General features: G+C 35.5%; 3 protein-coding genes across 3 annotated transcripts; 1 reads left to right on the plus strand and 2 right to left on the minus strand.

Annotated features, from left to right (window-relative positions):
• Positions 1 to 1,656: 1,656 nt before the first annotated feature.
• TRIADDRAFT_57314 (uncharacterized protein) lies at positions 1,657 to 4,132 on the minus strand (the record flags this gene model as incomplete). The annotated part of the gene is made up of 5 exons (XM_002113625.1): positions 1,657 to 1,704; positions 1,874 to 2,016; positions 2,322 to 2,409; positions 2,647 to 2,693; positions 4,009 to 4,132. The coding sequence occupies 5 exons, from the start codon at positions 4,130 to 4,132 to the stop codon at positions 1,657 to 1,659; spliced, it is 450 nt and encodes a 149-aa protein (XP_002113661.1).
• A 4,689-nt stretch (positions 4,133 to 8,821) lies between these two features.
• TRIADDRAFT_27264 (uncharacterized protein) lies at positions 8,822 to 14,264 on the plus strand (the record flags this gene model as incomplete). Its single annotated transcript, XM_002113265.1, has 13 exons — positions 8,822 to 8,954; positions 11,909 to 12,108; positions 12,235 to 12,345; positions 12,475 to 12,567; positions 12,684 to 12,814; positions 12,912 to 12,971; positions 13,061 to 13,169; positions 13,247 to 13,300; positions 13,375 to 13,425; positions 13,511 to 13,630; positions 13,694 to 13,821; positions 13,903 to 14,004; positions 14,138 to 14,264. 13 exons carry the CDS (start codon positions 8,822 to 8,824, stop codon positions 14,262 to 14,264), a joined length of 1,419 nt encoding a protein of 472 aa, XP_002113301.1.
• A 2,190-nt stretch (positions 14,265 to 16,454) lies between these two features.
• TRIADDRAFT_63997 (uncharacterized protein) lies at positions 16,455 to 19,113 on the minus strand (the record flags this gene model as incomplete). Its single annotated transcript, XM_002113626.1, has 4 exons — positions 16,455 to 16,603; positions 16,797 to 16,887; positions 17,161 to 17,297; positions 19,065 to 19,113. The coding sequence occupies 4 exons, from the start codon at positions 19,111 to 19,113 to the stop codon at positions 16,455 to 16,457; spliced, it is 426 nt and encodes a 141-aa protein (XP_002113662.1).
• Positions 19,114 to 19,469: the final 356 nt, after the last annotated feature.

Consider the following 19,469-nt stretch of genomic DNA (forward strand, 5'->3'; position numbering starts at 1 on the left):
CGTTTATATTAAGGCATCTTATACGAATGAACTCGTACAAAACTAATATTGATTTTATCTTGATTTAATTTTTGTCGATCATATTCTACTACTGTATGTAAAAATATTTATACTACTTACCGGTAGAATCTCATTATCTTATCGAATATTGTCGTAAATAGATTCGAAATTATTCATTATTAAGTTAAAAACTTCGTCGACCACTTTATGAAAAGAAGATTGTATACCTTGAATTACTTACGGTATTGCAGATACGGATGCAAAATTGCTTGAAATGAAAATGTTTAGACGCTTGGTTTACTGATGTTGTAGGCCGAAGAAGAGAAGAGAATTTGTAAAAATTGGACATTTATTAATACATTCATTATCCTTTTGAGTACTAAAAATATGGGATACTGAAGCTGCTTCAAAAGTATCCAAAATGTTGTGTTTCCTTTGCAATGATTGTAATATTTGACTGTATATTCCACTTCTTAAGTTGCCTGATAACATTGTGTGGATTAATTTTCTGAATGTAAAATATTATCTAGAATACTTACTTGTCATGGCATCATAATTCATATATTCGTATGCTAGTTATCTATACCCTTTACCTGTTTTTCGTTCTTCGTATGGTATATATTATATATAGTATGGTATTGGTGATGTATATTGTCATAAATGATAAGTTGATATGAAATACTCTTATAAAATATGTTTGTACACGATGTACAGCGATTACTTATGCTTAAAATTTATTCATTATACTCTACTATAGCTTATTATTCGGAATGATTTTAATTTAAAACTGTTTATTTAGGTGCACTTAAGTGTCATCTAAATTAATAATAGCACTGCCTACCGAGTGCTTATGTTTTCAGGATGTATTTGCATATCTTAAGGTATGGTAATTGTATGACTATCGATATAGTCGATTTTCTTTTCAATGACATGAATAAAATTTCATATTTTAATAAAAGTAAATGTACGTTTTGAGCTCCAACTGTCTCAATGTATCCCGTTCATTAAAGTATGGTACGAAAATCAAATCAAACAGATATTACTTGACCCATTGCCAAATTGATGTACGTGTATTATTTATGTTGCTTTAAGCACTGTGCAGTGGATGTAATTAACTATTGATTGACACAAGAATTGGAAGTTTTATTACTATATTGATATTCTTTATTTTTATATTGTTATGATCACAGTATTACATTAACGGGAACTTCGAAAATCTCATCATGTCGCACACATGGTAGTAAGATCTTTGACTTTCATGCAGAGTTGTTGAATGTATTACAATGAATTTCAAGTTTGTTCACTGCCAGAAAATAGTACGCAACATCTGCATGCTATAAAGTGATTTATACCGCTAGTGTTGTCACGAGCTATAGTAAAGTTTTTAAAAAATATTACCGAATAAATACTATAGCAATAATAACTCCAATATTGTGTGATAGGGTAAGACATGCTGTTATGACCGATTCTATGTTGTGATGTTCATTGAATATTGCCATTAGTACGGTACTATTACCTATTTGATCATGTTTCGAAATCCTGAATATGATACAATAGCAAAATCATAGTAAATCGAGCTAAATATATACCACATGAGTTAGAGTGGATTTAATAAGCATATAATAATAAAAGACAACAACGTCGGAGCAAAGGCCTTTAATCAATTCCTTCAGTTTCCGATCCAGGGGATTGAGGATATCCTTCCTGTAGAATAGTAAAAGGCCGAATAATAATAATTACTCTGACTTAATAAAATCACGTTGAAAAAATAGATGGACGAGAAATATTGCATTTGAAGTGTGTCACCGAAATTAAAGTCAATAAAAAATGTGAAGTAAACGGGTTACAAGGTGTTTCGATTAGTGTAACAAACCTTTGCCAATTTAGGTAATTCCTCAATTATCATTTGAATAACTTCTGGTGGTAGAGCCTGTTGAAACATGCGAAGCATCTGCTGAGGTTGGCCACATACGGAAAGGGCATTAATGAAATGTTTTACAGCAGATTGATTATCGCCTAGCAAATAACCATCAAAAATGGAGTTAGACGCAAAATTTAAGCTACTCATCATTAGTCATACAGTATATATTATATATGCAGGTAGGCATGACAGCATCAAGTTTCTTTCTTATGTTGTACTGTACTGGTAGCATTGCAAATAGTACAGTAAGTGATAACTATTACCGTACTATGTGTACTGATTATGGCAATAAATCCTTAAAAGTATTACGGCAAAGGTGATACTGAATAGAAAAGGTTTCCATGAACATTGAAACATTGCAATTATGATATCTACAAGCAAAGTATCGATTCCGCCAAACCTGATCTAACCAATTCTTCTCCAAGGCTAATTTCTCTAATTAAAAATTGTTGCATTGCCTCAGGATCTCTAAAATCGGGGAACTTGGACTGTAATTATTCAATGAGAAAAAGTATCTTTTGTCAAATGGCTGATTTGAGATAGACCACAACCTTTAATGATTACTTGATACAACTATTTTTATATTTTAATCAAAGGATGAAGGTGTCAATTGTAATCTTTTTGAGAGTGTACATTACTGAGTAGTTATTAAAATATTCAGGATAAGAGCATTGAGCAAAGTTAACCATGAGGTTACAATTACTACTACTGGATATATTTCATACCGCTTCTTTATCTTCAGCCGCCTTCAACTTCTTTTGTTTCTCTCTGTCTGTGAGTAATTTCATAAAGCAATGGTATCAATTAGATATGTGAAATAGAACTAATAACCCGATTTAATAATATGAAACGTCCTCGTATTACCCTAGCGGTAATTCTATTGATGTCGTAACATATTGCATTTATTGTGTACTGCATAATCTAGCCCTTGGCAAGATATCAATAATATTATAATCGTTAAAAGATCAGCACTTTTCGCCTTGATATTTATCGTCGTAGTATATGCTGTACTATGCAAAAAACACTGTTGCAGCACATGAATGACAGTTAATATGTACTATTGAAGTATTCCAACTGGAAATGCATGTTTCTCTGCACGTTTGCAATCATAAGCGTTCCAACTTTAGCATCGATCGATTGATTGTACAGTACGTCAAGGACATGTTGGTCTTATATTACAATAGTCAGGCAATTACGTACAAGTTTAGCGCATATGGGCTACTAAACAGGATATCAAGTGACGATCATTCATCTACAGTTTTGAGTTTTATTCTGCAAACTGGCAGCCGCTCTTAACTGATCTACACCATACAGTAAGAACTGTAGTATTTACTCCTACTGTAACAACACATTCCTTGTCAGTCAGCAGTGCTTGAATGGAAATAGCATTTGCAGAATTCAAGCGACGAAAGTAGCTCGAATGGCAGTTATGAAGACAAAAAGAGTAATCGATGACTGGAATCAGGTAATTTAATTGATGTACGTGTAATCATCCGCAATCAGTGAATGCGGCGATCAGTCAGTCCCTAGAGTCGTATTCGCAGCTAGCGAGTCTAACTTGCAGCTTGTAGAATCATTTGAAGACTAAAAGTTGATCTTATGCTGTACAATCCATGATTGCTAAGGATGGACTTTGACGTTAGTCGATCCGTTGGGTAGTATTACAGCTTGACTAAATTGAACGTATGGCTACTAGTCTAAAGACTTTTAATTCATCTAAATTAATTACATTACTCCATCCATGTCTACGACTGTAAAGCTGGTTACAGCGATGACTTTTGTATCCATCGTAGGGAAGAAGTGTCTACTATATGCACGCATTTTGCATGGACAATTGCACATATCATCGTTTGCAACCTATACTATGTACAGTAAGTCGATTATCTTGTAGTCAAAGAGATGGACAGCATTGCATTTACTATCTAACATTGAATAATATGTGTTGTGCTGCTATGGCAGCCTTGGAGAATGATCGATTGACTCATGACTGTATTCTTATCCAGGGCAGTAAAATCAATCGCCATTGAAAGGTTGGTAGTCGCCTGTGCGCAATGGTATAACACGAGTTTGCAGTGGATCAAACTTACTTTGCTTGACTTTTTGCCTATACAGCGGATCATTTCGTCTTTTTCTATCGAAATAAATACAGTAGCCAACAAAACATGCCACACCGACACCTGCAGCTACCATAAGAGTTTTACTGGAAGGCATTTTTTTAAAGTTTTGGCAAGGCTATCCTGGACAATTTGCGATACTTTTAGACCTAACTAAACTTCTAGGCGAGCTCGTGGCCTCTTCTTGAGTAAGATGGCGCCGAAGTCCCCTTTAACCGTGGCCTCGTCGTTCCTCTAGCCCGGTATAGTATCATCGATGACGGTAGCAAATTGGACGTCCGTCAACTATAGTACAGTATAGGAAATTTCGTCCCGTCCAGACCAGTCCACTAGCATACCCGGAACTACAGTACTGCAAGAGATCCTTGTACTGTACTGAAGTACTGTAATACTGTAATGATGGCTAGAAATGTACTGTAGACTGTCGTGTCACACATATCACGTCAGTCAGTAGTCAGTCGTTACGGTCGAAGGACTAGGATCGCTAACAGCAGTGCCAGCCTCTATCAAAACATATTGTACTAGGAAAATTGCAGCAGTCCGCGGTCGGTCACGTGGAGTAGGTCAAGGACTTTTGCTGTTGCGCAGTGACGACTGCGCAGGGGTGACTAGAACTGTCATTCACGATCCTTGGCCAAGCGCTACGGGACAGCGGACGGTGGACAAGCGATTGCAGGACCTCTAAGGATCCTGGGAAGGCTGAAAAAAGCAAACAATAACAATGCCTCGGGTACAATGGAGGGGGTCCACTAGTGGACAAATACTGTGCCTATGACGGTACTAGTCGAAACTTCAAGGGAATAGACTAGCGTAGAAGCTGTAGCGGTGTACTACATCATGATGTTGATGGACAGCACAATACGTACTGAACTGAACCGTACCGAACTGAACCGCACCGAACTGAACCGCACTAGCTAAGGCATATTAAACAATCAAAAGGCGATCCATGTAATCTTGGTTAATTAAATATTAAGTTAACTTAAAATTAAAAAGAAAAATGCCAAATATGATGAAGAAGAAGGTATGAAATAAGCGTTAGAAAGCAGTCAATTTATTTGTTATCATCAAAATTTGGTCAAAAAAACATGCTTCCAATCCATCAATAGCATTGATTGGTTGGTAGATATCAATAACATTGGTACTGTCGACTTGATTGCTTGCGGTAATGTACATTTGTTATGATGTAGTTATTAAAAAAATTGGACACCGATCAAGAATGCGGAGTTGATGAAATGAGGCACACATAGGATGCGCGTAGCTTCTGTCTTGAAAGATATTTCATCAGCCTATTTTTACATTACATCGTTTGTTGCCTAAGAGAGAAAATGATCACCAAGTTGAAAATGAGGTTCCATTTTATACTACCTTTCTAGCTAGCTCTACATTCAAATGGGTTGTATAGTACTTGAGTACTGTTCAATGGAGTATGCACAAATGGTGTACTCATGGCACAGCACAGTCTACTCCCGACGTAGTTTGTAGAAACGTAGAAATGCTCTGTAAACATGCAACTACTGTAACTGTCAAGTGTAGAAGAAAAACTCAACGTACAGTACTCGGTTATCTTCATCAATCAGTCCGATTAACCTTCCAAAAAATGATCATGCTCAACGATGTAAAGTAGATTGATTTCTTTTCTCTCCTCTGATATTGATCTTTGATTATTATTATTATTATTTTTATTATCGTAAACGTTATAGGCAGCGGCTAGTAAGTCGAATAATAGCAGTAAAAGTAACTCTGTTGGTAAAAGCAACTCTGATGTCGATGTAAGTTTTCGCGCTGTGGTAACTACTTGCTGAGAGCATGCTATTTCTTGATAAGGTCTTTGAGATCATCAATTGCTCTCTCCTTGTTCGACCCTAATCGTCAATGTAATCCAGATAATTCACATTATCATACTAATAACGTGAAGAGAGTCTCTAGAGGATAGAAAGCCTACTGCAATTGTAACATCTTAGCCAAGAATGCCTATGCGACTGGATACGTCTACCATAAACAATTGCTTGATCGCTATTCTCTTCGCTATGCACATCTTCAATTCTCTTTTGCAAGTATCCGGCCTGTTCACTCAACAAACGATGCTTTAAAGTTTGTACTGTACTGCTCTATACTATTATAGGTTACAAAGCAAATGATCATTACGCAACTAAGAGTCTTCATCATTATAATGGATAGATTTTCTATTACACCAATCTCAACGCTGACTAAGTCATCCATTCTAAAATGACGTATAGCCAATCTTGGAGTAAAAATAAATATACTATACGCGTAGAATATACCTATAGTACAGTATATCCCCTATTCTAGGATATATCGCTACGTATTGATACTGTATCCTGTGTTATTTTAGCCACAGGATGTAGTAGGCAGTCCTATCATCTGCGAATGTTGGTATTGAAGAAACAATGATAACTCAGATGTGCATATGCTGTAAAATTATGGTATAAGTTGATAGTTTTTATCCATTTTGATTCAATGGTAGCATGAGCTGGCATAGCGATCTTCGGTTGCCCAGCTGATTGTGCAATTATTTTTTTTGAACGTGAATTGTATTGAGTCGCTTGTTCCATGCCAAACTTGAGAGATGCATCAACTTGATAGGAATTTAGTCCACGCAACTGTGTTAGACTGTAGACTATTTTGTAGAAAATCCACTTGATCTATTGCTGTAAGGTTAGCTTGATAATTCCACGCATATCACTTATAGCAAATATGACATCGATTGCTGCCATACTATTCATTCTAGTCTTGTAGTCCTAGGCTGAGTTCTAGTTATTGTATGCAGTCAACAACATACTGCAGAAATACAAACTCAATTCTCATCATCACCCGAATACCCATTTTCAGCTATAAATGTTTAATGGGCGAATAGTAACTGTAAACTCAGCTTACCCTTCATATTAGTTATATATAAGGGCTTGAAGACTCTATTGATAACTTCAATGCTGTCTCTGTTTTTATTCATTCTATACCGTTCAATAATTTGTTGTAAAGTCTACAAAAATGCGTTACAATACATATTTTACATAGTAGCGACTTTATGTTTAAAAGTGTTCAGATAATTATTAACGTTGATGAACTGGTTACATCAGGATAACGTAAGATTCAGGTAGACTAAGTTGTTGTTAATCGACCAGATTGCTTTATTTGCATAAGCAGTAAATTAACGATAATGTACAACGCCTGCTTCCAATACCTACTTTACAATTCTAGAATATACTTGTAAGCACTACTATTATGTACGTGTTGTTGGATTATCTGCGATTAGTAACTTGCATAGAGCTTTTAAGGAACTCCAAGACTGTAGTAAGAAAATGACTAGCTCGACAAAGTCAAGTTTGGAACGTTCGTAGTTGAGCTAGGAATCAGGAAGTCCCAAGAATCGAGTCCATATCAGTTTAGTTTTTAATAGAAGGGCCAGTATGATGAGAGGCATGAATTGATCGTGCTGCACGCACTATTTGCTTTTGATCGTACAAGCGATGTGAATCCTATGATGGACGTTATTGGCTTTAAGCAACAACGTCTTTACCAAATGTGAATGTCCACATTTAGCTTTTCCTTACTACAGTCAAATGAGACACCAATGAGATGATTGCTATAAATGGCGACATTGTATGCTGTAAATAACTGGCATGTAGAATATACTCGTGTTTCTATTTTGTAAGCTGTTTGCTGAAAATACAGTAGCCCGTGCTGCTTGGCTAAATTGAACCGACGATCGTTTGCAATAGTACCGTAGGCTAAAATAAGAATCACTGTGGAGTGTTTGCATGCATTTTCACAGTAGCATGGACTGGGATCAATTCTGTATTCGGGAGGTAGAAAAGAGTGCTCAACCTACTGTAGCCGTAGTAGCTGATGAAGTTTTGTTAGAATCCTCTTTCTACATGATGTTTTTTTACTGCAACTTAGGAGGTCTCCAGTTTTGTTGAGTCGAGTTATCGTTATCGAAAGTAGAGCCTTGCATTTTTATGCATCATGGAAGAGTGTCATTGCTACCCTAGTAGTCATGGTTATAAAGTTTTGTTGTAATGGCATTTTTTGATCTTATGGCCGTATGGCATGGAATCTTGGAAGCAAAGCGTTGAAGATGGGCTGAGGCCATTTTGGCCATATTTTCCTTTCCCCATACATCACCTTAAGACATTACCCTACCTGCTTGGATAGTGCTACCGATAGAGTTTATGTTTCTACTGACTTAGCCTATACTGTATCGTAAGCTCATTGTGTACTGTTTCAGTAAGGGTACTCCTTCATAGTCAATCAGCAGCTGCAAGCGGTTTCGACTGGGACCGTACTGGACTGTAGTGTCAGCTCGAGGCCCTGACGACCGTACAAGCGTATCGACCAGCTGGCAGACTGAGACGCTGGTGTGCGTCAGTTGGTCAGAGTTGACGCTAAAGAGTGTGAGACGGCAACAAGTCCACTTTTTCTCCGGGACCAGTACGGTACCGTACGATACAGATACCAGTACGGTACCAGTACAGTACCACAGTGGACCTCATGAACTTGGCTTAATTTAGCAAGTTTTGCTTGCCTTCAATCCTACGCCAAATTTTTGCTTGGTTTGCTGCTGCTGCTGCTGCTTTCCATCATTCAAATTTTCTATTGCTTTTATGATCAATCATGATCAGTTTGTAGCTGATCTTGTTTTGTATTTGGAATTATTTCTCGTTCGATCAACCGTTGGTAGTCGTTCATCACCAACCAAGGTCATTATTGATTTGATTTCATCGCCTTTCGATAGAGTCCCAAAAATCATAAAAGTTTGGATGCCGTGATGCCGCCTCCAAATAGCTTAAATAAAGCCAAGCATTCTGGACCTGCTGGACCCAAGAGAAGCCATCGCCAACATTCTTCCAGATTCAATATTAGCAAAAATCGAGAATTACAAAATCTACCATCGTTTAAAGGTAGGATAGTCATCATAATAACTTGCAATAATGACATACAGTAAGAATTGAAAATCTGCGGTTGTGACCAGTTGCGTTGCCGCTTACAATGCCATTCATCATCATCGGCGAGATAATTAATTAATTTGAATGCTTAATATTTACAGCCGGGTAAGCACTCAACTCGGCTTATGTACTATATGGATAGGATAGCATAGTGTTGGAAATACCAAATTCGACATTATCATCACCCAATGGATGCAAAGTCATAATTCATTTTGCATTTCTGTTGCCGCGATAGACTGCATACTTGGTGACAGTAAGAGAAGGAAATGCGCTCCATCATACACAAATTAATTTTCATTTTGTTTTTCATCGTCTTACTACAGTGGCCAATTAAAGGTTGCTCTTCGTTACAATCGTTCAGTAATTTAGAAATAATTCCATTTTTGGTGCATTTATGCAAAAGACTTACTGACTACTGTGTACAACCACAACGACCAACTCACAAGGCACAGTAATTGGCCAAAAGTGCTAACGATCACACTCAGTTTTGATATTCCCATGCACAGCATTACTTTATTCAAGTCACGCTCCGCATCTTTCGGTGCATGTATTGCCTGCAAATATTTGATTATCATGAATAGTTTAGTCAATTTCAAAGCCTTGCACCAATTCAATCGACAGTACTACTAGAATAAAACATCGACCCTAGCTTGAGGGTGTATTTCGTTCGCCATTGCTGTACAGTGTGCAGTATCAACATGGTGATTTGCGATCATCAGGACGCGTTAGGAAACATTTTTAAGACGATCAATGTGCTTTAATGAATTCATTTTATTTTCCTATTTTCCAGCCTTGTTTCTCAATGTTTTCTTTAGCTATGCAGCATGTGTACACACTTACGCTGTATGCAATACAATTTGACTAGACAGTGTTTCTTAGCTCGGAAGATGAAATCGACAGTATTTATGTGCTAGATATTAGGATAAGTGGACGGACTTGTCGCTCGTTTCTACGCCACGTAAACTAGATTTCGTAAAATACCATCCTAAAGCGTATGTAGTATGGACGATAGAAGCAACGTTGAGTTAATCTGCTGAAGGGTTTTGCTCGCCTTCCTTGTTTTATTTACCTACCAATCAAAAGTTTAATTAACATCCTGGAAAATCGTTCAATTTAGCTTAGCATGTTCACTCTACGTAAACGTTGGCTGGCTCCAGTATTGGTAGTATCGCCTAGACTAATGAAGTCTACGCGTATTATGTTGATACTGTACGCCAGGTGTGTTGGCGTACTCTGCTACATTATTTTGGCCTAATTCCACTACATTGTAGAATGGGTTGCAACGTCTGTCTGTTTACTTTTACATCAAAATTAGATTTTCAATTATTAAACATGATGTAAAGTAGTGCTGGACAGTTGATGTGCTTCCACTGTTATACAACATATTAGCACTTTTTGGACATTTTGCTTAAATAAACTGTGGCGCAAAAAAAGAATTTGCAATTAAAATTGCACAATGCTTTTTTTGCTATTTTGCATAAAGTGCAAACTTAGTCTATCCTATTATTGGCTAGTATTGATAGCATTGGATCATCAATGAAATGCACCACAAGCCTAAAACCGACCGTAAGATTGGTTTTTTTTTTTTTCCAATCGAAAGTTTCAAACAAACAGTAAAATAAATAATAAATTAATTGAAAGATTCAACCATCAACAACTGCTAGCAGTACTTTGTATGGTCGCGTTGTATTCTTGTCGTTACTACGGCAATGTACAAACGGCCTGATAATCGATCATTTTACTGTACTAGAGACTTTTTATAGTATGAAAATTTGGCATTGGTAATCATTCACAGTGGGATAGTCATCAAAAATAAGCATACTGATTATCATTTTAATTAATGATCGGTAAATCCTCTATTTCTTCTCTGTTGCAAAAAGAAATTATACAATACAGTACAACAACGCTCTTTTCATTTGCAAATTCCTCGTTTATACAATCTAAGCCCGTATGTTGTACACGGACGCGATAGGCGAGTATTGTTTGCGCCTTGTAGTTTTTATACTCGATAATCTTCACAAATGCAGACAGTTATCACTGTCTTTGAATGAGAATTAGTTGACAGTGGACATCAATGTTATCCTCCATATGTAGAAGTGGAAGATGTTCATCAAAAAAAATGAATTGACACGTTCAATTACAGCATTTCCTGCATTGTAACAGGAGAACTTTTTACCGCTATTTGACACCGGTACTCGCTGATTTTTTTACAATACTTTTCATGGATTTACCAGACATAAAGAACGGAAACGGATGGCTTCTTTCTACACTTTCATATCACGTATTAAAGTAGTTCAAAAAAAATGATTGTACGATTCTTTCATTTGGGGGATAGCCATTCTTTTGTACCTTTTTAACAAGGCAATCTATAAATTTATTTTCATTCAATAGTGATATTACAATACGGTCTCTTCAATTATTTTTCCACTTGATAATCAACGCTTACTAAAAAGCCAGACTAGTACAAGAAAAAAGACAGACGTTAGTTTTAGCCAGACTACTACAAGAAAAGACAGACGTTAGTTTTAGCCAGACTACTACAAGAAAAAGACAGACGTCAGTTTTAGCCAGACTACTACAAGAAAAAGACAGACGTTAGTTTTAGTAGTCCCTGTCAAAAAAACCATGCGATGCAAGTCAGTGGTTTAGCGGGGCCGCAGTAAAATCAACTTTGCCGTAGAATAGACTGCTAATTAGCAGTACAAAATTGGTGATAGTATGCGCTGTTTTAGTACTAGCGAAATTCAACTTGCAACAAAATGTATATATATAGAGCTACGTAGTTTGTATCGATTTGGAGTCGCTGGCTCAAAATATACACTAGTAACATTCTTAATGGCCAAAGCTTTAAAATATTGTTGATATTAGAAGGCTGATTGGAATAAGAAACTTTTTGAATTGAATTTCAGATGCTCCAACTGAAGAACGTGAGGATTTGTTCGTGCAAAAAATTAGGCAGTGTTTGGTCATATTCGATTTTGTAAAAGATGCAACAAGCGATGTCAAGTGGAAAGAAATAAAGAGAGCCGCTCTGAATGAAATGATTGACTACATTTCGCATAATCGTGGAGTAATTACGGAAACAATTTACCCCGAAATTATTAATATGGTAAGTTGCTCTTAAATCGGTTACACCAAACGATCAGGAACAATTTAGCTTAGACTACTAAATTAACATACCAGCGCAAATCATGCTATTGAATGCTGTCCTTAATCTTTATCCACTGGGCTATAGTTTGCTGTAAACACGTTTCGGACGTTACCACCGTCGTCTAATCCTGTCGGAGCTGAATATGATCCCGAAGAAGATGAACCTAATTTAGAAGCAGCCTGGCCCCATCTACAGGTATAGTTATCAAATCAAATGTAATAATCCATAGCTATAGTAGTAGTATTGTGTTAACCAAGCGTACGTAAATGAAAATATTTTACTGTTCTCAACTTAACTAATGATTTATGATTATTTGATTTTCAGTTTGTATACGAGCTCATCCTAAAGTTTCTAGAGTCCCCAGATTTCCAACCAGCTATTGCCAAGCGATATATTGATCAAAAATTTGTTTTGCAAGTGCGTATAGAAGTAGTTGTGTAATAATAAACGGATAACTGTAAGTTAATAATCTAGTTATTAATGATGAGTGAAAAGTACTAAGGTATTTCAATCACATCAATGTATACCCGTAGGTCTTAGAGCTATTTGACAGTGAGGATCCGCGCGAAAGAGATTTCTTAAAAACTATACTTCACAGAATATATGGAAAATTTTTGAATTTAAGGGCGTACATCAGAAGACAAATTAATAATATATTTTATCGGTACTGATAATAATAACCATGTGGATAATTGGTATTCATTAACAATTTCTTCGTCAAGATTATTTTCCTAACATTGGAATTCAATCTATTTTATTAGATTTATTTACGAAGCGGAACAGTTTAACGGTATAGCTGAATTGCTTGAAATCTTGGGCAGGTTAGATATTCACAAGAGTTATGAGAATCTTTACAATTTAATGTAGAGTATTACCAAAGGAATTTAATATGCAGCATTATTCATATCAGCATAATAAATGGATTCGCGCTGCCACTTAAAGAGGAACACAAAACTTTCTTGTTGAAAACATTGCTTCCTCTTCACACGGTCAAATCACTTAGCTGTCATCATCCACAGGTAGTAGATTTTGTGTATGGACTGAAGAGGGATATTTCTCTCAATCTAATCATATTCACAAATTGGACTATTTTTAGCTGGCGTATTGTGTTGTACAATTCCTGGAGAAAGATCCAGCTTTATCGGAACCGGTTTGTAAATATGACATAAAGACTTTACTTTATATCCATGATAATTTTTTCTTGACTATTGTATTTAAAATTAGGTAACACGCGTATTTCTAAAGTATTGGCCTAAATCTCATAGCCCAAAAGAAGTAATCAGTTTAGCAATGCCATAAATATATTCGTCTGACTTCAATTGAAATTAATGATGGTGCTTTTTTCCACGAATTGATAAAGGTTATGTTCCTCAATGAATTGGAAGAGATATTGGACGTAATTGAACCTACTGAGTTCGTTAAAATTCAAGAGCCTTTATTTCAGCAACTTGCGAAATGTATTGCTAGTCCGCATTTTCAGGTTTGTTTTAATTGTTGTACCTTTTCTGCTCAGATAGGATATCTAACGTAACCCTTATATTAGGTTGCTGAACGCGCATTATTCTTTTGGAATAACGAATATATTATGAACTTAGTTGGTGAAAATATTTCCGTAATTTTACCAATTGTGTTTTCAACATTGTATCAGAACTCTAAATCGCACTGGAATAAGTAAGTATTACCATTTTGACCCCCCTTCAGGTTAAAATCATAATTCAAATATTCAAATAATTTTATTACTTTCTATTATAGGACAATTCATGGCTTAATCTATAATGCTTTAAAACTTTTTATGGAATTAAATCAAAAGCTCTTTGATGAATGCACCAAAAAATATCAAGAGGAAAAAAAATTGTATGGCACTCAATTTAAAGTTATATTATATCACACACTAGTTGGATAATATCATGGAGAATTTTTATGTATAATACCCAATTTGTATTGTATCCATAATCTCTGCTGAATGACTATCATTGCATAATTATAGAGAAAAGGAAAAACGACAAAAACGTTTAGATGCTTGGTTAAAAATTGAACAGCGGGCTCTGCAAAATCCACTTGTAAGGATACTTTGTAATTTTTATATTAAAATGCTTCTGCATAATCTTTACTAAGTTAACTATTCTAATTTTAATTTTTTGGATAGTCGAAAAGCTTAGTGGAAAAAGGAATCATGGTCAGTGTATCATCAATTGATGGAGAAATTGGTAGAGACGCTTCGGGCGACAGTAGGCCATCTGTGAATAATTCATCGAATACGGTAAAAAAATTAAATCTTAACGATGTTGATGTGTCGAATAGTATAGCAGAAATAATGAAATTATTTTATATTACAGCATAGCGGCCGGGTTACTGCTGGAGTTAGTAACAAAACTAGTAAAGATAGTAAAGAAAAGGTTATTCGACGCAAATCCGACCTTCCTATAGATACTACTGCTCAGAAGGCGATAAACGATCATAAACAACCTACTGAATATTTATCGTCTTCGAAAGAGCGTTAACTTGCTATATCTTTTGTGTGTGGTATGTAACTGTTCAATTTAAGTTCATAATTTTAAAGATATAAAATATATAAGATGACCGTAAAAATTAAAGGCTATACTCATACTTCAATGATTGATTTTACACTTTGATGAAGATCTTACCGCAATCTTATCACTTCTTCACTAATCCTATTTTTTAACTTTTTTCTAGGGTTGACGCTGTACTGTAGATATGCCATTATGATCTATACTCAGTAGCGACAACGGCATCGTTTTCAGTTTATTTTGTTAATCTTTATACTCGGACGTAAGTCATTTACGACACTTATGTCTTAGTGATTCGTTTAGTAAACTTTGAATGCATTTATTCAACGCAATCTCAAAATTTAGTAAGGTTGTTGTTTAGTTGTTGAAGATTAGTTTTTATAATATTTCCACCGTTGGCTATGAATTAGTTCGTTACTATATGGTATTGTAATGTATAAAAATGATGTAAAAATGTAGTTGAGTGAGACGGTGATGTTTTTACTTAATCATAAAAAATTTTCCTTTTATGATGTAATAGTGCGCATTTGTAATATATATGATGATCAATTCATTGTATGCGGTAGTTTAGAGGGAGAGCAGAACTGCTGTCGTAGTAACATAACTTGTATTCCTCAGTTTTGAATATCATAATTTCAGTTATTTCACAATTGTCACTTTAAGTTGCATTGTAAAATACATCTTACATAGTTTTACTTAATTGTAGGAGTATTTGGCTGACTCAGTATTTAGTAGTTTAAATATGGCGATACATCCAATCTTGTTCTAGCACCGATTCGCCATTAGATATCATCTATATATCACGGCATCATTATTTGTTTGTCTGTACTATCACAGTGGAGTTACGTTTGTAAACGTGAACGTCAAATATTTTATTTATAAATGTCTCTTTCAATAAACAAAATTACGTTTCGGGTTCTACATTGTACTTCTCTGTTTTAGTCCAACACCTCTATCTATGCAAACTCATTTATATCCAGCACATACATTATCACAGTATTGTATAATCTTATGGCCATTATCGCGATAATAAGATGATCGCTTTATAATAATACAAAATTGTTTACCGATAATAGTGAATGATTGCACTACACTACCCATTTTACTAGCTATCAGCTACATGATAATTTAATGTCGCAATAACATACGTTGACCTACTTGAGTAGACGTATAGGTAAATAATTGATAAGTCAAAATTATCGATGCGTTATTATTTATTTATTGTATGCCGCTTTGACGCCAATTTACATGACAGTAGGATAAAATTAATTTATGGGCTAGTCGCTTCATTGGTGAGCGTGGATGAAACAATATGGAGAACATTCTACATTGTCGATAAAGCTTGCAATCGAGTTTATAGTACTGTATATAAAAATACAATTTCTTGCGCAATAACTGTACTCGTTAAAATAGCAGTGACGAAAAGTCATACACTATTCATAGATCAAATGTAGAATAAATTGTCATCAAAAACTCATTATTAGCGTGTGCATTGTGACACTTGATGACTTTACCCGAATTTAGCAATAAAGTATTTGCAATACGGTACAGGATGTAGATAAAATTTTTAAGCAAAACCTATCAGGTGTAGCATTCAAGAAAAAAAATTGATTAATTAAACCACTATTCACAACTATCCAGGCATGAAATTCATCAATATTCTATCTTTGAAGCTATATATTTGTAAACAATATTAACAAATAAAATTTTTCATCAATTGTATTGTATATGAGAGTTTTTACTGTACAAATAAAGCATTAACTTATGCCGTGGAATTCACATATCGTCCTGATTATGCCTTTCAGCTATGGTAGTGAGTAATGACTCTTTCCACATTTCTTCTGGTACAAGCTTAGCCCAATCTGGGGTGGCGGATAAGGGTAAGCTTATATTGGACATTGATTGAACGATTAGAGCAGCGTGGGCTATTAAATATATTAGCGAATAGCACAAAAAAGAATTCGTCCATTAATTAGTTTAAAACCACTGCTATTACCGATATAGATTACTTTTCGAGTTTATACTTTTACTTAGGACAAATTTTACTTTTATTAGCATATTTTATGGCTATCTTTATACACTCGTATTAATGCACAAGAAAATTATGCTGTCAACTACCTGGATTCATCGGCTCATGTAGGTGAGAATGATCATTTGATTGTCCATTTGCATTCATGCACGTTGTCATACCGCCTTCGCCGTTTTCGGACTGTACGTAGAAATGAAAATAAAAAAATGATTTTAGGCTGGTGGCCTTTCACTCTCCTTAAGTAACTACTGGTAGTCTTGTCACTAAAAAAATAACACTGTACTGTATTAGATATATGTTTACGGTAGTATTGATATCTCTACATCAATTATTCTGTGTGTGAGTTTCCATAACTATCGAGAGATACTGACTGACCTATTGGTTTTATTAGCATTTAACGTATAATATACTGTCATGCATTTATAACACATAGAGTAATACTCTTGATAAAACCTGAGGAGTTTCAGTTAACAATTCGTCTTGGTCGTCATCATCTTGGCCAAGTGGAACATATCCTTGATTGTCGTCATCGAACTCTTCGTCCATATCGCTATCCTCTTCATCGTGTAGTACTGGATTTTCATTGGAATCTACAATATAATATTTATCAATTGTATAAGGTTGATATCCCTAGTGCTAATTCAATGCCTTATGAATAAATAAGTAATATCGGACAATAACAGTTTTCTCTACCATTATGGTAAGTATTCTAGCCTAGAAACTTTGTAGAAAGCCACTACGTTGATATTGTAGGAGTTTGTTAGTTTGTTACACTATTATAGAGCGTACATCGACGTCAACATTGGTGGCTGTAGAATGGTTCGAATCAATTAGTAACAACTTTATTTATCGCGATAGGTTTCCACCAATAACGGATGCAATTATTCACTTTAATCTCGAAAACAAGATATAGGTATAAAAAGCTCTCAGAACTATGACTTGACTAGTATAAAATGTTGGATTGAAATGTACACTTTCACAGGATGGATTGATTGTATGAGTCAATATCTAGAATTTAGGGTTCGATTTTAAGTATTCCTAATTGAAAAGATGATGGATGCAATGTTGCAATGGTAATTACAGCATCATTATGATCGAATTGAATGCTATACTATAAAATCCATATTAAAATGTTGTACAGGATAGTATCATTCTTTGTTTACAAATTGAAATAAAAGGTCCTTTTTCATTAATATGTAATTTCGAGCGTTCTGTTGTATCATGACGACTGGAAGTAGACTGGTAGAATTCGAATTTGTTGCCTTTTCGACCTTTGAACGAGTGAGTAGATGACGTTAGCAATATTTGGGTAGCTGCTGTATCAATGGCAACGCACAATCGAGAAGGCAAACAATCATGGTTATACTCGTCATATCCACCTATGCAGGAAAATCAATTACCAAAGTCTTCAAATCGATTGACATGCATAGAATAGAAATTGAGTTATGACTTCAGTGGAATGGAGTAATTGACTTGGAGTACAGTAGAGAGATTGTAGTATGAGTATTGCATAGTACTACCAGTGAATAGATTGTATCGACTGACCACAGAAATAGAATCTGCAGTACCTTTGGTGAACCACATTAACATCCTAATCCGTAGTATACAGTAAGAAGTAGACGCAATATGAATGGCAATAAAACCGCATCTGACTATAGTACAGTGCTGTGCACATCATCATTTTGACAATCCACCTGACTTGCGACTGCAGTAGACCCAATATGAAGGGCAATAAAATCACACCTGATTATAGTATAGTATACATCATCATTTTGACATACGACTTCAGTAGAACCAATATGAAGGGCAATAAAATCACATCTGATTATAGTACAGTATACATCATCATTTTGACAATCCACCTGACTTGCGACTGCAGTAGATCCAATATGAAGGGCAATAAAATTGCATCTGATTATAGTACAGTATACATCATCATTTTGACAATCCACCTGACTTGCGGCTGCAGTAGATCCAATATGAAGGGCAATAAAATCGCATCTGATTATAGTACAGTATACATCATCATTTTGACAATCCACTTGACATGCGACTGCAGTAGATTCAATATGAAGGGCAATAAAATCACATCTGATTATTGTACAGTATACATCATCATTTTGACAATCCACTTGACATGCGACTGCAGTAGATTCAATATGAAGGGCAATAAAATCACATCTGATTATTGTACAGTATACATCATCATTTTGACAATCCACTTGACTTGCGATTGCAGTAGATCCAATATGAAGGGCAATAAAATCACATCTGATTATAGTATAGTGCACACCATCATTTTGACAATCCACTTGATTTGCGACTTGAGTCATGGATTATTTCTACAGCCTGCTTACCGATATTATTTTCGTGATTACTGGTTACGGGTAAATCGTTTGGTACCATGTTTGTTTTGGAAATATTCGATCGCTATAATCTATTAAATTAAGACAAACACCCTTACGGACTATGACTATACTGTACAATACTGGAAGTTCAAACGATGAGGCAAAACAATCACGTAGTGCCCTGCAATCGCAAGTCTGATCCACTCGTTTTATGGAAGTTATAATGTAACGGATGCCGGACCGTTCCAGGTCTTGTCCTCCTCTCTATGGACGGACAGCGGTACAGTACAGGATTCTTCCTTGTACTGAGCGTGGTATACGGTGTACAGTATCGTTTGCGCAGAATCAGTGCTGCACAGTGAATGCACAGCTCGGGCACTGTCGTTTTACTGTAGTCTAGTAAATATGTGCCAT

This window comes from Trichoplax adhaerens, genomic scaffold, assembly GCF_000150275.1.
Source record: "Trichoplax adhaerens TRIADscaffold_6 genomic scaffold, whole genome shotgun sequence".
In the NCBI taxonomy this organism is placed as follows: Eukaryota; Metazoa; Placozoa; class Uniplacotomia; order Trichoplacea; family Trichoplacidae; genus Trichoplax; species Trichoplax adhaerens.